Source organism: Gorilla gorilla, chromosome 9, assembly GCF_029281585.2.
Source record: "Gorilla gorilla gorilla isolate KB3781 chromosome 9, NHGRI_mGorGor1-v2.1_pri, whole genome shotgun sequence".
Classification (NCBI taxonomy): domain Eukaryota; kingdom Metazoa; phylum Chordata; class Mammalia; order Primates; family Hominidae; genus Gorilla; species Gorilla gorilla.
Window position 1 is genome coordinate 20727386 of NC_073233.2, and position 24047 is coordinate 20751432.

General features: G+C 36.9%; 1 protein-coding gene across 12 annotated transcripts in view; it reads right to left on the bottom strand.

The window, feature by feature from the left end:
- The window catches only part of RRAS2 (RAS related 2), a 93970-nt gene that overhangs the window by 43758 nt on the left and 26165 nt on the right, over positions 1-24047 (bottom strand). Inside the window, exon 1 of one of the 12 annotated variants that reach the window (XM_004050740.5) lies at positions 19843-20114. The exons of 6 other annotated variants lie outside the window; for them this stretch is intronic. In XM_004050740.5, coding sequence (XP_004050788.1) covers positions 19843-19893 — 51 coding nt within the window. In that variant the 5' untranslated portion in view covers positions 19894-20114. Of the gene's footprint in view, positions 1-3091; positions 3149-12964; positions 12985-15047; positions 15229-15252; positions 15367-19842; positions 20115-24047 lie in introns of those variants that run through there. 5 more of the 12 variants (XM_055355858.2, XM_055355861.2, XM_055355860.2 and 2 more) reach the window with 5 other exon arrangements.

Sequence of the window (24047 nt, forward strand, 5' to 3'; positions counted from 1 at the left end):
ATCTAACTGTCAAGACAAATATACCCAACCAAATAGGTGATAACTGCTATCAAGAAATATCAAATATGCTGGGCACAGTGGCTCACACCTGTAATCCTAGCACTTTGGGAGGCAGGGGCAGGTGTGTCACTTGGACTCAGGAATTTGAGACCAGCCTGGGTAACATGGTGAAACCCCATCTCTACCAAAAATACAAAAAAAAAAAAAAAAAAATGAGCCCAGCATGGTGGTGCGCACCTGTAGTCCCATCTACTTGGGAGGCTAAACTATGAGGATCACTTGAGTGCAGGAGGTTGAGACTGCAGTGAGCTGAGATAGCGCCACTGCACTCCAGCCTGGGTGACAAAGTGAGGAGACTCTGTCTCAAAAAAAAAAAAAACACAAAGAAATATCAAATGCTATACAAACACATTCCATCTAGGAAGACACAGCTAGCAACATTTCCTGCTTCTCTTCCTTGATGTTTAATTTCTTTCTTCCTATGTTATATTTCCCACAAATAACATTTTTTCCAAATTATTTACCTAAGAAAACCTTAATCATCCAACAAGTAATTCCTTTGTAATACGTATGTTATTGGCTAAATATAGCAATCCAGATCTATATCTATGTGTTAAAGTAGTCACAGTCTAATTTATCTTGAACTTATTAGGGAAGTACATAACATCCATTGTTAAAATTTTATCAGCCATACCCATCAAGATTCCAGATTAAATGTTAAAAATAAATGAAATCACAAACAAGTGAGCAAGAGGCTATAAAAAATGACCATCAATCCAATCAAGACAAATGTGAATTTTAAAAAAAAAAAGTTAAAGAATGACCACTAAGATCTTAAGAGGAAACACACAGAACTTATGGAAATAGAAAATATAACCTAATGGTAAAAATTCAATAGATGGACTAAAAAGCATATCTCTTCAAACACGGCTAAGGAGAACTAAAGGACAGACTATAGTGAACATAACTACAGCTAGAGGAGACATTTGAAAGAGAATACTATGAACAACTTTATGCAATAAAGATGAAGCACACACAAAATGGACATATGCCTAGAAAAATACAAACTCAAAATTGATTCAAGAATAATTAGAAGGCTGGGTACAGTGGCTCACACCTGTAATGCCAACACTTTGGGAGGCTGAGATGAGAGGATCACTTAAGCCCAGGAGTTTGAGATCAACCTGGGCAACATAGTGAGACTTCATCTCTACAAAAACAAAACAACAACAAAAAAACTAGGCCAAGCATAGCGGCATGCGCCTATAGTCCCAACAGCTTGGAAGGCTAAGGTAGGAGGATTGCTTGAGCCTGGGAGGTGGATGGTGCGGCAAAGTGAGATCACACCACTGCACTCTGACCTGGGTGACAGAGCGAGACCCTGTCTCAAAAAAAAAAAAAAAAAAGATAATCAGAAAGCCTGAACAGCACTATGACTAATAAAGGAAGAAAAAATAAAATACACTTCCCCCTCCTCCCCCCACCGGCACACACACAAACTAGGTCTAAAAGTTGTAAAAGCAAGGTCTACCAAACTTTCAGGAAACAAGTAAATCCAGTATCACACAAATTCTTCCAGAGAACAGAAAAGGAGGAAATACACCCCCAAGTCATTTTATGAGGCCAGTATAATCTGGATACCAAAACCAGACAAGAACATTATTAAAAAATGAAAATTACAGGCCAATTTCACTAATAAACATACATGAAAAGAGTCCATATGCAAAATATTAACAAACAGAATCCAGAATCCAACAGTATATAAAAATATACATTATGACCAATATGTCCCAGAAATTCAGGAACAGAATATATACTTTTTTAAAGTTATAAATATAATTCACCATATGAACAGACTAAAGAAAAACACTATAAGAGATACGGAAAAAGGATAAGAAAATGTCACATTTGTCTTAAAAAAAAAAAAAAACCTATAGCAAACAACACTTTTTACAGTGAAACTCATTAAAATCAAGAACAAGTATGTATGTCTACTATTACCATATTTATTCAACATTACACTGGAGGTCCTAGTTAATAAGAAAATAAAGTGGTATACAAATCTTTTAAGAATATATTTGATATGATCATCTGCACAGGAAACAATATACATAATAATGATTGGAATTAGAATTCAGCAAGGTATTTGGATATAAAAGTCTACACAGTCCCCCCAACCTGTCAAAAAAATAAACAGCAAAAAAAAATACCACTTCTGTATAAAGCTATTAGAAAGCTTAAGTCAAATAAAAGACACCATTTACAACAGCAACAGCAAATATATGATATGCAGGACTAACTCTAGTAAAAATATATTCTAGACCTTTAGGGAAAGAAATAATTAAGCTTTAAACAGAGGCCAAAAAAAAAAGGAAAACGTATATGAGTGTAAAAGCATTCTCTTCATGGATAGAATTGTCAAGGTATCAGTGCTCCCTTAACTGACCCAATTTAAATTTGTTTTAACATTACTGGGTTTTTCATAGAATTTGACAAGATGATCCTAAAATTTATAAGCAAGAAAATAGCCAAGAAATTGTTTATAAGTGTAAGAGTCATGAGAATTTTTTTGTTTTGCTCAATGCCATTTTCCCAGCACCTAAAAAGCTCCTGGCACACAGCAGTTGTCTCCAATATATGTGCTGAATGAATTTTTGAATGAACACAGCAGGGAAACTTATCCTACCCTCTATGAAATTTAGAATGGAAATGACACAAGAATAGGCAAAAAAGACAAATGGAACAAAACAGAAGGCCTAAAAATAAATCCACATGAATGAAATTTGATATATAAATAGAAGAGCAGATCATAGGGGAAGCATAGAACAGTACTCAATAAGTGATGCTGGGACAACTAGTTTATGCATGTGGAAAAAAGCGAGATTGAGGGGAGAGATTATAAAGGGTTCATAAATCTCTAAGCACAGCCTGTATTATCTCTAGATTCTTCCTAGCAAAGCCTCACAAGTTTTACATTAAGATGCTATTCTAATTGAGAAAATATATAGTACCTCACCTGGAATGGTAATGCACAATAATATAAACACTTACTGCATGTTAGCTATCATCGTATCTGAGCCCTCAAACTTACCCTGATGTGAAGCCTTGCTTCGCCACTTCCCAGCTTTGTCATTGGAGAAGTTACTTGAATTCGCCTTGTCTTACCACAAAATGAGCTTGCACTAGCACTTACCTCAGCAAGAGTAACTTACTGTTGGGAGTTTCTTTTAATCCTTTTAGTATTTTTTTTTTTTTTTTTTTTGAGACAGAGTCTCGCTCTGTCGCCCACGCTGGAGTGCAGTGGCGCGATCTCGGCTCACTGCAAGCTCTGCCTCCCGGGTTCACGCCATTCTCCTGCCTCAGCCTCCTGGGACTACAGGCGCCCACCACGACGCCTGGCTTTTTGTATTTTTAGCAGAGAGGGGGTTTCACCTTGTTAGCCAGAATGGTCTCGATCTCCTGACCTCGTGATCCTCCCACCTTGGCCTCCCAAAGTGCTGGGATTACAGGCGTGAGCCACCGTGCCCGGCTTCCTTTCAATATTTTTATTTTAGAATGGCATTAAGTTTGTAGATTAACAATTAGAATTGACACTGTTAAGAATCTGAATCTTCAGATCTGGAAATATAGTATGCTTTTCTGTTTATTTAAGTCTTTGTCTAAAAAAATTTAATGTTTGCTTTAAAATTTTGTATGGAAGACTGTAAAAAAAATTTAACACACATTTTTTAAGTGTGTAGAAGTACAGTCTTTTTGTTTGCTATTCTAAAAGGGGTGTCTTCTTCCATTGTATCTTCTACTTGATTTGTAAAAATTCTAAGTATTACATAAAATACTGTCCAATTGTGGAATGCAGTAGAGGCTGGGGAATGAGCAGCAACTGATAGCATTTTGAAGGAGGATCAAGTCTGGAATCTCACTATGCTTCTCTCATCTCCTTCCTTGAATTTAAGATGTTCTTTAAGAATATTACAGAATAGCATTCAGCAAAACATGGACATGTACTAGAACCCCTTTGAGAGAACTTGGTTTTGTATTCTTGAATGGTGCTAAAAAGTGACCTCATTATCCCATAGCATGGAATCCAAAAATAGTAGTAAAGAAGGCTTCCACAGAATATGTGCAAATCTGAAAATCTCAGGGCATGTACCTAATGCTATATTTATTTTTCACAAAACCGGAAATAGTGACAGCTTAAAACAAGTAACTAGACTGTTATATAGCTTTTAAAATGCTGCTGCTATTGTGTAATTTTTAGCATTTTGTATATTGAATTTCTATGCCAGGAAGTATGCCACTGTTAACTATTTTACATGATGCCTAAATTTTATTTTAAATAAAAAGTTATCACACATATCAGATTAAACTCAACTACACAAATTGTTATACTAAAACATTTCAGGAAATATGTGCTTTCTAACGCTAATGAAGTTTTAGAAAAGATTGTAAATATACAAACATAAAATAACAAGTATCACCAATTCTGAAATTTGTTAAGTAAAAGAATTTTAAGGGGTAAAAGTTCTATATCTTTATACCAGCTGACTTGACAAAATTAAGAGTTCCAGTAAGAGCAAAATGTTGTCCTCTATTTGGGAGGGGGAGGGGACAGGGCACTGAGCAATCAAGCAGTTAAAACTCCTATGTCGTATCTTAAATCATTTATAACATCAAAAAGAAGGTAAACATTTCAATCCTATTAAGAATATGATTTTGCTATTCTGTTCTGCTGTGGAAAACTAAGTAGTCACTTGTTTAAAAACTAAGATGAAGCAGACACAGCATAAACCAATTAAAATTAAATCAAAACAACAGTTTTAAGATGTAATATGCATACATTAATTTCTTAACAGATTATTATAGTTAAAATACCACTGAGTGTACTCACTTCAAGTGGTGTGTAAAAATAAAAATAGCTGAAGAGAGGATGGTCAAACCTCAAAACAAGTACTATAACCACCACCCAAAAATGCAAAATAAAGGAAGTTGTCTTCTTCAGAGTTAAGAGGAGGGGAAAAAATCTTACTACTTACACATTGGGAGGAAGTGGGGATGGAGAGAAAGAAAAACAATTCCATGCCCTTCCTAAATGTTTAAGAATAAATGCAATTTATGTTACCTTCAGAAGCATTTTATCAGTACCCACAAAATTGCCTTTTAATTTGTACTAGTAAACTTACATTGCCTGAGCGTCTTTCTCTACCCCCCTTTCTCTTCACTTGATTTCATGTGAAAGTCAAATTATTTGTATGACTGCTACCAGAATTTTAATAAAAATTGACACAACATAACCCAAACAATATAAATTTTCCCCTATTTAGCCAGACTCTAAATGCTTTAGGGAAAAAGAAAAACGTGCAGTACATAATTTAATTAGGTTCTAACAACTCTTCACAGATTCATATATACTTCTCACCTGTAACAACTCAATAGAGAAAAAAAAATTCAAGGATGAAAAGGTTTTATTTACTTATTTCCATACTGCAGGTAATGAGAATGGATGTTGTCTCTTACAAGACACAAGTCAAACATAGGAAAGTATGGAGGAAAAAACACAAAGAAGCCAAACTTAGACCAAATGTAGCTGTGACAAAGTTAAATGGCTTCATTAGAGAAAAAAAAGTCTTGACAGGATTTTTTAAAAATAAAATCTACCACTGTAGTGCTTACAAAGTACATAAGGCTAACAGTAAAGAGTGAGAAAAATGGCCAGGTGCAGTGGCTCATGCCTATAATTCTCACACTTTTGGAGGCCGAGGCAGGTGGATCACCTGAGGTCAGGAGTTCCAGACCAGCCTGACCAACATGGAGAAACCCATCTCTACTAAAAATACAAAATTAGCCAGGTGTGGTGGTGCATGCCTGTAATCCCAGCTACTCGGGAGGCTGAGGCAGGAGAATCACTTGAACCCAGGAGGCAGAGGTTGCAGTGAGCCAAGATCGCACCATTGTACTCTAGCCTGGGCAAGAAGAGCAAAACTCCATCTCAAAAAAAAAAAAAAAAAAAAGTGAGAAAAAATAATGTAGCAAATTTAGTCAAGCCAGGAAGACACGTGTAAAAACAATATCAAACATGGTAAAATTTATTTGGCAAGAGCTATAGTAAAATTTTAAGATGTCATTAGGCAATAGTAAAAATAATATTTAGGCAACAAAAAAGTATAAATCAATGTAAAAGCTTAGAAACACTAGAAGAAAAACAGCTATAGTATGTAAAGTAGTAAAAAATATATACATGACACAAAGTAATGACTAAAATTAATGCAGATGCAATACACATACACCAATTTTTTTTTTCAACACGAGTTTCACTCTTGTTGCCCAGACTGGAGTGCAATGGCATGACCTCTGCTCACCGCAACCTCCACCTTCTGGGTTCAAGCAATCCTCCTGTCTCAGCCTCCCGAGTAGCTGGGATTAGAGGCATGCGCCACTATGCCCAGCTAACTTTGTATTTTTAGTAGAGACAGGGTTTCTCCATGTTGGTCAGGCTGGTCTCAAACTGCCAACCTCAGGTGATCCACCCGCCTCGGCCTCCCAAAGTGCTGGGATTACAAGCGTGAGCAACTATGCCCAGCACATACACCAAATTTTATATATATATATGTGTGTGTATATATATATACACACACACATATATATGTATATACACACACACATATATACACACATATACATACACACACACACACACACACGCACGCATATACATATATGTTTTTTTTTTTTTTGAGATGGAGTTTCACTCCTGTTGTCCAGGATGGAGTCCAATGGCGCGATCTCAGCTCACTGCAACCTCCCTTCGCCTCCCAGGTTCAAAGGATTCTCCTGCCTCAGCCTCCCAAGTAGCTGGGATTATAGGCATGAGCCCCCACACCCAGCTAATTTTGTATTTTTAGTAAAGACGGGGTTTCACCATGTTGGTCAGGCTGGTCTCAAACTCCTGACCTCAAGTGATCCACCCGCCTCAGCTTCCCAAAGTGCTAAGATTACAGGCACAAGCCACCACGTGGGGCCAAAATTATATATTTTAAAGCAGAGATAGATCAAACACAAAATGAATCAAGTTAGGCTTTTAGACCCCTCGCATACACAGATACCTTTTCTTATTCTAAACAAATATTCACATGTGCATAATCTTGTATTTTCTTTCCTGAAGAGGGTCCTCAAAATTATATAAGCTGTAGGCCCCCTCAACACCTGGATCTGATTCCTGTAGTAAACAGCAAAAACATGCCTTTTCTAATGTCTAAAACTTGCCAATTTCTGGCCATGATGCCAAAAGTAAAATAGAACAAAAAAGCAGAAATCAACAAAGACTTAAATTTTAAATATATAATAAAAATTCACATGATGAAAGGACACATTTTAAATTAGGAAATTAAAAACAGGGCCAGGCACAGTGGCCCACGCCTGTAATCCCCGCACTTCAGGAGGCCAAGGTGAGACAGTCACCTGAGCCCAGGAATTTGAGGTCAGCCTGAGCAACATAGTGAGACTTCATCTCTATAAATAAAAATAAAAATAAATTAGCCAGGCGTGGTGACACATGCTTGTAGTCCTAGCTCTTCAAGGGGCTGAAGCAGATGGACTGCTTCAGCCCAAGAGTTCGAGCCTATAGTAAGCTATGATTGTGCCACTGCACCCCAGGCTGGGCCACAGAGTAAGACCCTATCTCTTAGAAACAATCAAAAAGAAAATTAACAAATATCCAAATGACTCAATGTAGTATTCACGGTGTAATGTGAATGTGTTCATTAAAAGATGTAAAAACACAGCAATTAATTCTAAGATTTTAGAAAACAAACCCAAAGGAAAACAGAACAAAATAATTTAAGGAAAAATACAAGGATCTATTCATTGGTAGTCCTGATAATTTAAGAACTGCTTCCTGGCCAGGCTCAGCAGCTTACATCTTGTAATCCCAGCACTTTGGGAGGCCCAATCTATACAAAAAATTTAAAAATTAGCCGGGCATGTTGGCACACGCCTGTAGTCCCAGCTACTCAGGAGGCTGAGGTAGGAAGATCCCTTCAATCTGGGAGGTCGAGGCTGCAGTGAGCCATGATTGTGCTACTGCACTCCAGCCTGGAGGACAGAGACCCTGTTTCAATTAAAAAACAAAAAACTGATTCCTTGGGGTTGGGGGAACACCATACTCAGAAACTTAAATGAGTACCACTGATGAGGAGGATGTCTTAATCATTTCAGATTCCCTGAAAAAGCAGAGGCATTATGATGACATGTAGTTAACATTAAAAAAAAAATTTTTTTTTCAGATGATATAAATATTCAAATGAAAAAGGCTGTAACAAAAATAAGATACTTTCAACCACAGCTATATGTTGAGAAATTTAATTAAGGCAATGTTTTCACACCAAATTTTTAAGAAGAAAAATGTATTTACACATAAAGCTTACATTTCAAGAGGCAGAAAACTGAATCAACAGGATGAAATAGACAAAATTGTTTATCAACAATAGGAGTAACTATAGTTAATAACAGTGGCAAATTTCATTTGTTTTTTGTTTGTTTGCTTGTTTTAGAGACAGTTCACTGTTGCTCAGGGTGGTGTGCACTGGCGTGATCATAGTTCACTGCAGCCTCAAACTGCTGGGCTCAAGCAATCCTGCTGCCTGAGACTTCTAAAGTGCTGGGGTTACAGGCATGAGCCACTGCGCCTGACCCTAAATCCAGATTTTTAAAGAACATAAAATTTAAAGCCCTGGGAGGATATGAAGATGAATATACTACCCAATTCATCTTTCAAGTCAAATATATTCTTGGTCACAAGTTTCTGTGAACCTAGAAACTGGAAACAAGAAACACAACACCCATACAACTTAATAAAATAAACAAGAAACTGGGGTAAAATGATGGTGTATAAAATCCATCAGTGTACTAAGTAAATATATTCTAATGATCTAACATACCACAGTAATGGCTTAACAAAAACAAAGAGGATCCATTACTACAGATATCAAAACAGCATCTGGTAAAATTACATTGCAAATAACATTAAAGGAAAACACTAATAGGATACTTATATAACTTATCCAAAAAATTTTAAAACCATTGTACACGATGTAGAAAAAAATAGTTAACAAAACAAGGTTATCTACTGTCTTCATTATGTTTGAACTATTTTGTTATAAGGTTCTGGCCTGGGCATGGTGGCGCACACCTATAGTCCCAGCTATTCAGGAGACTGGCGGGAGGATCACTTGAGCCCAGAAGTTCAAGTCCAACCTAGGCAACATAGGGAGATCCCCAACTCTTTAAAAAAAAAAAAAAAAAAGTTCTGGCAAGTCTACTACAGAAAGAGGATGTAAGTATTAAAAGGGAAGGAACAAATGAAAAGGCAAGATATAGACTAGAAGAAACTATCTGCAATACACAGCTGACAAAGGATTTGCGTTCTAAATATATTAAGAAACTTTACAACTCAGTAACACAAAGCAATCCAATTTTCAAAAGAGACAAAAGACATACAGACACACAAAAGGAGCTATACAAATGGCCAATAGGCACATAAAAAGATGCTGAATATCATTAGTCGTCAAGCAAAAGCTATTTAAAACCACAGTGAGATACCACAGCACAGCCACTAGATTGGCTAAAATACCCAGTATCGGTAAAGACCCAGAGTAACTGGAATTTCCATACCCAGTTGCTGGGAATGTAAAATGGTACAACCATTTTATAAGAAACCACCTGTTTCCCAAAGTTAAACATCCACTTACCATACGACCCAATAATCACAACTTGGTATTTATCCAAGCAATATGAAAATCTAAGTCCAAACAATGACTTGTACATCAATGTCTGGGGCAGCTTTATTCACAGTTAATGAACACTGGAAACAACCCAAATGTTCTATCAATAAGCAGACAAATAAATTGTGGTATATCATACAATGAAATACTACCAAACAATAAAAAAGAACAAACTACTAGCCAGGCATGGTGGCATGTGCCTGTAGTCCCAGCTACTTGGGAGGCTGAGGCAGGAGGCCCACTTGAGCCTGGGGAGGTTGAGGCTGCAGTGAGCCATGATGGCACCACTGCACTCAAGCCTCAGCAACAGAATGAGACCTTATCTCAAAAATAATAATAATAAAATAATAAAATAAAGAACCATAGAAACAAGCAATATCATAGATGACTGTCAAAATCATCACGCCAAGCAAAAACATCCCAGACACAAAAAGAGTACATACTGTATATTTCTATTACATAAAGTCTAGAAACAGGCAAAACTGAACAATGGCAATAAAAAGTCAGAAGGGAGACAAGGGACCTTCTTGGAGAGATAGAAATGTCCTATATGTGCTTGTAATGATGGTTACACAAGGTGTGTACATTTTTCAAAACTCACATGACAATACACTAAAAAGGGTAAACTTTAACATATGTGGTTACTACTAATAATTATGTAAATAAGAATGGGAAGTAAACAGGAAGCTTTTACTTTTTAATTGACAAGCCTTTGTATTGCTTGCATCTTTACATATCGTACAGTTAAAATGTTACATTTTTAATGACTCACAAATATTTCACTCAGTTTTTCAACTAATTGAAAAAAATCAAACACATTATCATTGGAGCAAAACAGAAAGCCAAGAAAGACTCCTTATAAAAGAAGATATAATACATAAGAACATCTGAAAATAGAAAATAAAAGAATTACAAATCAGATCTTTAAAAAAATGATCTTTTTCTAAGCTTTTAGTGACAGAGAAAATCTTGATTTGTACTCTACTGTGTGTTTCACCTCACAATAGAGAAACTAACTGAAGTAAACATAAAACATCCAGAGGCTTTTCCAAGTAAAGTAACAGATAATGGGCAAAGACATGAACAAATCATACAAGGAAAAAAAAATGCAACAGTAAAAATAAGAATCAGACTTCCCTGGAAACAATAACAATACAAACCAAAAAATGTTTAAATATCATTTTATATCAATTAGCAAATTAATTTACAACTTTTTTCTTATTATAAAATAATTACACCATTGTAAAAACTTTATGAAAGTATAAAGAAAAAGATAACTCAACATTTGGGTCAATTTCTATTTCTTCCCATTGTTTTATCTATTATTTTAAAGATTAAAAAATAACACAAAAAGTATTTTTTCTTCAGGTAAATCATAGTATAAGCAACTTCTTATGTCATCATATATATTTCTTAAATAATTTTTATAAGCTACACCGATCTGCTTTAAGTCCACTAGAAAAAAGAGTTATATTTAACCATTGGTCTATTTAAGACAATTCTAGTATATCACTATTATAAGTCATGTCATGATAAATATCACTGTAGATAGATGTTTATGGTTCTTATCACTGGAGGTGTATTTATCAAGTCAAAGGAAAAGGCGAGGCTATTGATAAATAATACTAAACTATACTCTACAAAACTACACCAATTATATTCCCTTAGGCTTAAAAACTCAAGTTTTAAAAATTCCTTTTCCTTATAAACATATTGCATGTTCAATAAAGAAAATCCAGACACAGAAAAGAAAAAAACAAAAATAATTAAAATCATCCATAATTCCACCATCTAAGGATGCCCACTCTTAGCTTGTGTCCTGTTTTCCTATGCATATATAATTAAATCTATGCTGTACTGTGAATTTCATTTTATAATCTGTTTTCATTTTATAATCTGTTTTCCCCACCCCCACCCTGCCCCTTTTTTTTTTGGAGACAGGGTCTCTGTTGCCCAGGCTGGAGTGCAGTGGCAGCGATCACAGCTCACTGCAACCTCAACTTCCCTAGGCTCAGGTGATCCTTTAACCTCTGTTTCCCAAGTAGCTGCAACCACGGGCACGTGCCAGCATGCCTGGCTAAATTTTTTAGAGACGGGTTTTCGCCATTTTGCCCAGGCTGGTCTTGAACCCCTGGACTCAAGCAATCCACCTCCCTCCACAAAGTGCTGGAATTACAGGCGTCAGCCATCTCACACAGCCCCGCCCTTACTTTTAATGAGCATTTCCTGCTTACCAGTCTTTTAAAAGTAATTTTAATGACATGGACCATATTTAATCCATCTTCATTATTGACCACATAGGTGATTTCTAATTTTTTTAGATTAAGCAACAGTCAAATCACTGCACATATAGGAAATTACTTCATCAGAAAAAGTTACCTGGAAAATAACTACTGGGTCGAAATTTATGAAATTTAAGATTTAATTCAGCTTGTTGATTTCCAATCTCAATAGCAGCATGAGAGTGCCCATTTCCCATAACTTTACCTATAACAGGTAGTCTTTTACTAACCTGTGTCAATTTGATAATTTAAAAATCGTTTATTGTTTTACTTTGTCCTGGTTTTTTTTTCCTATTCAGTGAGGGCTAACAATTTAAAATGTTTATTGATTTGTTTTTCAACTGCTCGCCTTGCTGTCATTTTAAGATATGAGAATTATTTGTATCATCAGCAAATTTATTTTAAAAATGCAGTTCTTGTTGTTGATCATATCCATTAAGTTATATACATAATTCTGATATATCCACGTAACCTATTCAATTACTGATGGAGGGTAAAACTTTTTTGAAAAGCATCCATACATACACACACACATACACACATAATGGATTAGTCTGTCTTCTATATCAAAGAAAATTATCTAGCTGGGACTCCCATCAAGTTCTTCTTTGTTTCTAAAAACTCTCCTGCATCCATAAACATAGCCATATAAATATCCTTCCCACCCTTCTAGCGACTGTTAAAAAAAAAAGTATATTATTCTGCCCATCTTTTATCCTTCAGTTAGAAATCAAATCTCCTCCAACCTTCTCAAAGGTCCTTGCCATCGACAACTGTCCCTCCTCCAACATCTTCCCTATTGTACTAGCTTTTTCCTCAGCATATAAACAAGACACCTTCTTTTTCTAAAAACACTCACATGCACCACTGCACTACCACCACCCTAGCCCCAACCTCTGCTCTTACCTTCCTTCTTTCTCCTTCATCAACATTTTTCTTGACTGCCCATCCAGCGGTCTGGCTTCTAGTCCCACACTGCTCTCTGTGACCTGTTCATTGCTGAATCCAAACTTAACAATTTTCACCATCAGATTATTTACCAATCTAAGACCTGTGACCCTGCTGAACACTCAAAGCCATTCCTGAAACTGTCTTCTCTTGGTTTCTGTAATACCTAACATGATTTGTGTCTCTAGTTCTCCAGTGGGTTCTGTTCAGTCATCTTGTTCCTTTTCTTCTTCCAGAGTCCCTTTTAATGGCAGGCTTCCAGAGTCCCACCTTGAGCCGGCAGACCTCCTTAACATGAATGATCCTCATCTACACCAACTAGCTTCAAAAATCCTTACTTTACATTCCCAAATCTACTTCTGCACCTAAATCTCTTACCTACACTTCTCTTCTGATTATAAAAAGGGATATATACCTTCATATGGCAGCCCCTGAAGCATCTCAAACTCAACAGGTTCAGAACTGAACTCATCATAAATTAAGATGAATGACAAAATGGACTTGCAATTTGAATGAGGCATAAAAATATCAATCTATTTTTTGAGCTAGCAGAGAAGTAAAAATAGAAACAAAATCAAAACTTCAGAAGAAAACATCAATTACGACATTACTTAATAAACCAAAAAGCCCTTAAAATAACTTTTTCTTCTGAAAAGATAGAGTAGACATACTTTTCCCTATTTCTCCTGCTAAAAACTAAAAATCCTTGACAAACATAAGACTCTGAAAGTTGGAGGGAAGGCATATAGACCAACGCTTTGGAATCCAAGAAACCAACAAACACTGTGGTGAGTTTCCTGGGTTTTCTTTTTACAACATATATCCCAGAGTTGGAGTTGAAAAAGCCAGCAACATGGAAATGCCAACAGGCACAGACAAAAAAAGTACTAACAAAAGAATGCTCTCTCTAGCTAAAGGACCAGAACAGGACGTCCCAGCAAGACAGAAAACTTTTAGATGACAGCTGCTCTACTCCCAACAGACACCAAAGAAAAAACCTCTGCCCACACCAGGGAAGGTCAAGTGGGGATCCTAGAATCCCACAATCAAAAGGCTGTAAAGGGGCACCCCAACACCCCACTGCAGTGGTGTCAGGGAAGACCAAGTGGGGAGCTAAGACTTTCATCCCAACTGGCCAGCATGAACCTCCTTCTCCCAGCAGTGTCAATGGACTTCCATCCCGACCAGGCAGTAACAAAGAGCGTCCCCACATTTTGGACTTAATGTAAGCTGAGTAGGGAATCTAGACACCTGCCCTCCACCTCACAGTAACAAGGCAGCACTTCCCTTTCTCCTGCCAGAGTGGCATCCAAAAAAGCCAGCTAACCCAGTCTAAAAAAATACAGAGCCACACAACAAAATATGAAAATGTGCAGATTTCAAAAGAAAAACCCAAGGAACAGGAAGATCCCAAACCAAATGACCAAAAGACAATCGACAGACACCAACATCGAGATAACAAAGATGTCAGAATTATCTGGCAAACATATTAAGGCAGTCTCCACAAAAATGTTTCAACAGCTTGAAACAAATGAAAAAAAAGTCTCAGCAAAGAAATGGAAGTCTCAGTAAAGACACAGAAGTACAAAGAAACAAATGGGAGCTTAAAACTAAAAAATACAATAATCAAAATAAAGAGCTCAGTGGATGGTCTTAATAGTAAAATGGAAGGGACAGAGGAATCAACAAACTAGAATGCACAACAGTAGAAACTACCAAATCTGAAAAACAGAAAACACACTGAAGAAAAGAAAACAATGAACAGAGCCTCAATAGCCTTTGGGAATGTTACAAAAGATCTAACTTCCATGTTATCAGAGGATCACAATGAGAAGACAAGGAGAATAGAGCTGAAAAAGTACATGAAATAACAGCTGAAAACTTCCCAAATGTGGTAAGACATAAACCTACACATTCAAGAAGTTGAATAAACCCCAAAGAGGAAAAACCCAATGAAATCTACACCAAGACACATCATAATTAAACTTCTAAAAACAAAAGACAAAAAAATATTGAAAGCAGCCTAGGAAAAACATCTTACCTACAGGAGAAAAACAGCAGATTTCTCATCAGAAACCATGGGGATCAGAAGAAGTGGCACAGTATCTTTCAGGTGCTGATCAAAGAAAACTACAGTACCTTGCTTATCCCCAGTTTCACTTTCCTTGGTTTCAGTTACCCACAGTCAACCACAGTTCAAAAATATTAAATGGAAAATTTCAGAAATAAAGTTTCAAATTGTTTACCATTCTGAGTAGCCTGATGAAATCTCACACCATCTCACCCAGGACAATGAATCATCCCTTTGTCCAGAGTATCCACACTGTATATGCTACTCAACCGTTAGTCATCAACACTGTCTGCTCTGAACATTCAACTGTTGACATTATCATGCCTCAACAAGCCATATCATCATGCCTCAACGATCCAGGATCATCCAAAGCAGATGATTCTGACCATACATCAGAAGGTCAATAGTAACAATGCAACATCACAATGCCTACATCATTTACCTCACTGCTTCTCATCAAGTAGGCGTTATCTCATATCATCATAAGAATATAGAACAAAAAGATATTTTGAGAAAGACTGCATTCAGATAACTTCTATTGTAGTATATGGTTGTAATTTTTCTATTTTATTAATAATCTAATCTCTTACTGTGCCTAATTTATAAATTAAACTTTATCGTAGGTATCTATCTCCTTATTGGAAAAACAGGATATGTAGGGTTCAATACTATCCAGTTTCAGGCATCTGGGGGGGTTGAAATATATAGCCCTTGCAGGTAAGGGGGGACTACTGTATTAACTCAGAATCTTACGTACAGTAAATTTTTAAAAAATTGTTCTGGGATGAAGGAGAAATCAAGACCTTCTCAGATAAGGAAAACCAAAGAGAATGTATTGCCAGAAGGGCCACCCTAAAAGAATGGCTAAAGAAAGTTCCTTAAACAATAAAAGGAACCTTGAAACATCAGAAAGGAAAAAACATGGTTAGCAAAAATATGGACAAACTCCACAGCTTTCCTTCTCGAGTTTTCTGTAGTATGCTTGACAGTTCAAAAAAAAATGTTAATACTGTAAAATGTATATAGTGAGAATATTTAAAAGTTATATTATAAACAGGAAAATAAAGGGACATAAAGGTTTCCATACTTTATTCAAACTGGCAAAACGACAGTATCAGTAGGTTGCAATAAATTATACATAAATAATGTAATACCTAGAGTACCCACATAAAAAGCTAAAATCCTATAAGGTAAGTACTATTATCATCCCCATTATATTGATGAGGAAATTAAGGCTCAGAGTTGCATAAGGACGCAGATACTAGTAAGTACAGGCTAAGTATCCCTTATCTGAAATACTTAGGACTAGAAGTGTTTCAGATCTGAAATTATTTTGGATTTTGGAATATCTGCATATACATGAGTTATCCTGGGGGATGGGACCCAAGTCTAAACATGAGATTTATTTATGTTTCTATACACTTTTTACACATATCTACACAGTAGCTTGACACATATTTTTAATAATTTTGTTCATGAAACAAAGTTTGTGTACTTTGTTTCAAGGTCAAGAGCAAAACTGAGGTCAAGTTTTAAATTTTCCACTTGTGGTATCATATCATGACTCAAAAAGTTTCAGATTTTGGAGTATTCTGGATTTCAGATTTTTGAATTAGGAATGCACAACATGTAAAGATGAGACTCAATCCCGAAGTCAAATGGCTCCAAATCCCAATTTTTTTTTAAAACCACATTAAAAAGGGGTTTTGGGGATTTAAAGCTCAGAGTTACAGAAGGATACAGATACTACAAAACAGTGAATATGGGACTCAATCCCAAATTCTGATTTTTTTTTTCCACCACAATAGAAAGGGGTTCTTGGGATTTAAAACTTCAAAACATGATGGGGAAACGGTTTTTCACTAACCTCTGTTAAACCAAACTTATGTGACGCCATCTGTTTGGACTGAGCTTCTGTACTAGGCCCAACAGACCAAACCAAAATGAAGTTACCCATGCTGAATGAAGTTCCACACCACCAAGCCATTTATCTGACCTTCTAGAAATCGGGAGAATGAGAGATGACAGCCAAATACCCAAACAGGCCATTTTTAGCTGGCACAATAAGGAAGTCCCATCTGCTTTAACCTTTACAAGGAAAATAACTTTAAAAATATCAGCTGGCCCAGGCTCAGTGGCCCACGCCTGTAATCCCAGTACTTTGGGAAGCCGAGGTGGGAAAAATCACTTGAGGCCAGTTGTTCGAGACCAGCCTGGGCAACACAATGAGACTGTCTCTACAAAAAAAAAAAAGGGGAGGGGGAAAAGAAAAAATCTATAATAAAAAAAAAGACCGATCCATTTTTTGTTTTGTTTTTGCTTTCTTCAGCCCTTTTCTGTCTATAAAGCCAAACTGCTGTGCTCAGTTCATCAGAACAGTCATTCTATTTTATAGAATGAGATGTCGCCAGATTCTAGGATCAAAAAGCCAATTAGATCTTTCAACTAAATTTGTTGTAATTTTGTTTTCTGATACCTCCAACTGAAACTTAGCACTTCCTCTATAAAGCACTCTAGCAATACCTGCTGATTGTCAACAACAGACATCAGATATTTTCATGTAATAGCTACTGCAGGTAAGTCAGAATAGCATTTACACTACTAAAGTTAAAAAGAAAGAAAGAAAATAGAAAGTTAAAGTTAAAAAAGAAAGTTATTAAAGTTAAAAAGATTTTTTTTTAAAAGTTAAATAATTTTGCTTCTAACATTTTGATATTTGAATTTAAATGTACTGGTTCCCCTTATAATCATATACATTTTATTTTATACATTTAAAAATAGTATTCTGGCTGGGAGCAGTGGCTCATGCCTGTAATCCCACCACCTTGGGAGGCTGAGGTGGGCAGATGGCTTGAGTTCAGGAGTTCGAGACCAGCCTGGGCAATATGGAGAGACCCCGTCCCTACTAAGAACACACACAAAAAAACAGCCGGGTGTGGTGGTGCAGGCCAGTGGTCCCAGCTATTCAGGAGGCTGAGGTGGGAGGTTTGCTTGAGCCAGGGTTTGGGGGTTGTGGGGGAGGTTTCAGTGAGCCGAGGTCGCGCCACTACACTCCAGCCTGGGAGACAGGGCAAGAGAGTCTGTCCCTCTGTCTCCCAGGCTGGAGTGTAGTGGCGCGACCTCGGCTCACTGCAACCTTCGCCTCCAAGGTTCAAGCGATTTCTGCCTCAGCCTCCCGAGTAGCTGGGATTACAGGCGCACACCACCATGCCCAGCTAATTTTTTGTATTTTTTTGAGCAGAAATGGGGTTTTGCCACGTAGGCCAGGATGGTCCCAAACTCCTGACCTCAAGTGATCCGGCTGCCTCGGCCTCCCAAAGTGCTGGAATTACAGGAGTGAGCCACCGCACTCAGCCAAAAAAAAGTATTCTGAGAATCCCACAGGCTTTACCAAACTACCAAGAGCCCTTTACACAAAAAAGTTTAAGAATCCCTACATTAAGAACCATTTCCAATTTATTAAAAAGTCTTAACAGACCACAGCTTCTACTTGTCACTGGAATGAGAAGAATGGCTCCGCTAGAAGACACCGAAAGAAAAATACCTACAAAACTAAACCATGCTAGAAGCAAATGCTTTTTCAAGTTCTCAAAAATCAATACCGTAAGAGTTAGACCCTTAGTTCAGTAAAAATCTATCCACAATCATCAAAGGATCCCCAATTTACACCACGAGTTAATTCCTAGGTAATTCCCAAAAAGGATATAATCCAAACCTCTATTCAAGAACAAGAGCACTTTTTCCACCTTCCCCAACCTTCCACCTCTTACCTACCCCTACCCATTTCCTCTTGAACATTATAATCTATAAATCTAAAGATGAAGAGTTCCTTTGTTGAGGAAATTAGCAACATTCAAATGTATATACTTTCACATTCTTGTTCCAAGAACACAGAATTCCTTTTCTCTCCCCCATCCCACCTCTCTCAAAGGCATAAGTACCCAAATCGGGCAAAGCCTTTAAGATGAACAATGACCACGGCATTTTTTCTAATCCCATGATGAAAATAAGATTCCTGTCATACGCAAGGCCACCAAAAGAGTGGCAGCACATTTTTTACATAAATAATCCTATCCCTCCCCCTAAAAATTCAACACTTGATGAAAATCTTCTCGGTCCAAAAGTAATCCATTTTCTAAAGGAATAAATTTCATGAGCAAAAAGTCAACAGCATAGCACAGAGCACAGGTCTAGTATGATACTCCAGGTTTTCTTTCAATCGTTAAACCTACCTCAAACTACATTATATGGGCATTTGTTTTGTATACCTACAAATAGTGTTATGAATTCGGTGCTGAGAAAAGTTAAAGGCATTTCTGTATATAGGAAACTAAAGGCAAAATTAATCATCAGTTCCTGTAACTACCAAGACAAAAATTAGATACTGTGCTTTGGAGAAATCTTCAGAAACCATGTATAGTAATTTTTAAAGCAAATCATAACACACACATTCACATACAAGTTTTATCCACAAATTCAAATATGAATTTCTTACTGTAATAAGAACGTACTCAAGTTTTATTTGTTGTTTGAGAAGACAAGGACCAAAAAAAAATAAAAATAAAAATAGTTTCCTACTCTGAAGGAAAACCCCTGAAGAAAACACTTGTGTCTCGTCAAACAAGTCATGATACCTTTAACACGAAATTAACAGCTAAAAATTTCCATTTGACTACACAGTTAAGTCAGAGTACATTCTCTGTTCTTAATTAACTATAAAATACCTCAGAAAATGTTATGAAAAAATATAAATACGCATACTCACCTCCCAACTTAGGAAACAAAACATCTGTAATATGATTGAAGACTCTTGCATGCCTCCTCAATAATATTCCCCTCTCTCCTCCCCCAACACCAAGAGGTAATCAATATCCTGAATTTGGTATCTGTCATTCTCATGCATTTATACAACATTAGTAATCATATCATAGTATTCCTAAACTACGTTTTGGAGAGGACACCACTGCAAATCTTCAGCTCTATACTAGCTTTTATCAGTAGCCATCAATTGCAGTTTTAATAGAAATACAAATACATCAAGTGTGCTTTTGGGTGAAACCTCACCCTTCCCTCTCCTCCTACCCCACTGCTCCTCCCAGATTCAAATTGTTAACATAGTCACATGACCAAGAACTTCAGAAAGAGTATCTATCACTCTTTTCAGCTCCCCTCTAGTAAGTGTTGGCACTTTTATTCCAACTTAACATTAATAGTTCTGTAGTGAGAAGAGGATCATATTTAGAAATACAAAAACCAACTTAAATCCCAGCTTCGCTTTTTACTTGCTACAGGACCTTGGGCAAATCCCTTCTTCCCAAGCCTGCATTTCCTCATCTGTAGGATGGAAATAATGACCATGACGATGCCGTGCTGCCTTCCAATCATAAAGGGTTGTAACTGGTAGAAAATGAAATAGTCATAATTACTTCAATGTATTTTTCATAGGTACCTGCTCCTAATTAAAAAACAAAACTTGAAACCCTTAGTAATATAATTCAGTTACTGCATTGTATAGGAAAATGAAGTCCAACCAACCAACCAGCTTATCAAAAATACAAACCAAAGTTCATCAATACAGGTTCTATACAAGCTATAGAACACGATATTATACCTTTTCATTTCATAATTCTATTGAAATTAATGCAAACTCAAGGTTAATATTAAGAAAACAGAAGATGCCTAGTTTCATTATCTAGATACTAGCTACTTATTTGGGGGACATAATTAATGTATGGTGCCTTTTTCAATGTTAATCACTTAACTTGTCTCATATACATATTTCACAACTGCAACTTTAATTTTCAAAGAATTAAAAATATGACAAGGCTGAAATCTATTTCACATAATTCATTTTGGCACTACTCTAAGTAAACAGCTATTGATAGGAGTAAAAACGAAGAAAAGTCACTAATTACTAGATCCATTTTAAGTAATAATGTATAGAATATTACAAGAGGTTCTGTTTTTAAAAGAAAAGGAATGTGGGGTATTTTGTGACAGGCCAGTAAGACAGCTGGAACAAAGCTGTTGGAGCAACAGCTGTGCACCATGTACTGTTCATCTAAAACCACAAACTAAAGTAACTCATGTCAGACAACTTCATTGGATAATCAGCTCAGCCAATGGCTTCTTTCTGAAACTCTCACTACAAAGAAATAGACACTAAATATATACTTTGCAATGATTTGAGGAAGGAGACAAAATAAACAATTGTCTCTAAATATAAAATTAAAAACTAAAAATTACAGACTAATAGTGAAACAGAAGACAAAGTTTTCCATACTATTTTCACACCTCTTAGGCTTCATAATAGTAAGGAAATAACCCAAAGACTCAAAACTTAAATTTGAATTACTAATACGCAACCTCACCATTCCTACTCCATTCTTAATTAACTTTCAAATGAATGAATGTGCGTTGTCATAAAACATCTCGCAGTGGTTATCAGAAATTTTTCACATTAAGTCACTTGATAATTTTAAAGTAGTTCCCTGTAGGCCAGGCGTGGCGGCTCACGCCTGTAATCCCAGCACTTTGGGAGGCCAAGGCACGCGGGCAGATCGCTTGAGCTCAGCCTGAGTTTGAGAACCGCCTGGGCAGCACGGCGAAACCCCGCCTCTACCAAAAAAAATACAAAAATTAGCGGGGCATGATGGTGCACGCCTGTAGTCCCAGCTACTTCCGGGGCTGAGGTGGAAGGATCGCCTCTACCCGGCAGAAGGAGGTAGCAGTGAGCCGAGATCGCGCCAATGCACCCAGCCTGGGTGACAGAGTGAGACCCTGTCTCAAAAATAAATAAATAAAATAAAACAAAAATAAAGTAGTCCCCTGTAATCCCAGCACTTCGGGAGGCCAAGGTGGGCAGATCACTTGAGTCCAGGAGTTCGAGAGCAGCCTGGGCAACAAGGCGAAGCCCCCATCTTTACAAAAAAATACAAAAATCAGCCGAGCATGGTGGCGCACGCCTGTACTCCCAGTTACTGGAGAGGCTGAGGTAGAAGAATCACTGAAGCCGGGGACGTCAAGGCTGCAGTGAGCCATGATTGTGCCATTGCACTCAAGCCTGGGAGACCCTGTCTTAAACAAAATAATTTAAAAAAAAAATTTTAAGTAGTTCACTTAAACCAACTTGTTGGCATGGAAATTCCATGCCATTATCTGAAAATAATAATTCATGTAGTACTCAAGCTACTACAATCATTAATTTAAACATCTGCAACTCATCATTAAATTATCAGACTTAACTTTTGTTTCACATTTCCACTTTTTTATTCCAAAAACCCACAAACCTCTCTCTAACCTTAAATTCACTCCTTCCTCAAGTAAAATGTATGCCTCTGTGTACCTGCACACAAGCCTACTTGCATGGGGCAAATTTCCCTTAGTTGACACACCTTAATTTTAGAGGCAAAAAAGGACAAAATTACAAATTTAATAGCCACATATCTTTTCCATGTGATTTCTGAAACTTAAACATTAAATCTACCACAAATCTTCCTCTGCAGTTTGACTTGACTACCTGCTTAGCTTTCCTTTCAGCTCGCATCTTTTGACTACTGAAATGTCAACCACATCGTCATTAACCAAAAACAGGCATTAAGAGAAAATTCATCAGGAAATAAAACAAAAGTTACAACTTTTAAGACCTTACTCTCAGACTGTTGTATACTTCCCAAGTCAGAATTGCCAGACAGAAATTAAGAAAGGACTATCTTCTCCAAAGACTATTTTGGCTAAAACCGAATGCTACGGATCAACTTCTAAAACTCAAGATTCAAAGTGTATATGCCACACATGATTTCTGAAATCCAAAATGATAGCCAGCTCTTTCTCTTCTTCAGTAACTAGATGCTATGGAACCATAATAGATACAACTCATCTTTCCAAAAGCCTCTTTTTTCCACTATTTATTTCCTGTGCCTACTCAAGACTTTTTTTTTTTTTTTTTTTTTTTTTTTTTGAGAGTCTCACTCTGTCACCCAGACTGGAGTGCAGTGGCGTGATCTCAGCTCACTGCAACCTCCACTCCTGGGTTCAAGAGATTCTTCTGCCTTAGCTTCTCAAGTAGCTGGGATTATTGGCGCGTGCCACTATGCCCAGCTAATTTTGTATTTTTAGTAGAGACGGGGTTTCACCATGTCAGCCAGGCTGGTCTGGAACTCCTGACCTCAAGTGATCTGCCCTACTCAGCCTCCCAAAGTGCTGGGATTACAGGAGTGAGCCACCGCACCTGGCCTCCACTCAAAACTTGATACTAGCAAATAGCAACAAATATTTTGTTGTGCTTAGTTCTGTGTAACAAAGGTATTCCTAGTCTACGATTCTGAAAATGCAAATATGAATAAAGTGTACAAATATAACTAACAGACATAGATACAGACAAAGCACACCAAATATATAAAGTCCTCTACTAAAATACTTATAGTCTAGTGCTTACAGGGTTTAAGATAATGTCAAGGTGAACCAGACACAGATCGTTGTTCAAGGTCTGAGCTACAGAAGAACAAAAGAAGGAAAAAAGGATCGTTTTCTAATCCATAACCTTCTTTTAAAAATACACACACTCTTCCACTTGCCTCGCTGCAGAAAGCTGTGGTATGAAGGATTTAAAAACTTGAAAACTATCCCTTTTAAACATCTCTAATTCTACAAAAGTATACCTCTCAGCCAAAAGCCCATATTTGGAGATTAAGATTTAGAGGGTGTAGTAAAATTTCGTATTTGTTGAAATTCTGCTACTGATAATCTCCAAGAAATTGAAGCTCTCCAATGTCAACTTGCTGTTTAGCACCAAAACAAAGCAGAAATCTCAGTACCCCAAGGCACTTCTGAGAGATGACCAGCTCTTATCTTCCTAAACCAAAAATAGCTATGAGCAACTCTTCATGAATAAACAAGAAAAACAAATATATTCTTCCACACAAAGAAAAATCACTTCCCTGGAAGTTGTTTCATTAAATAGTATCAAGC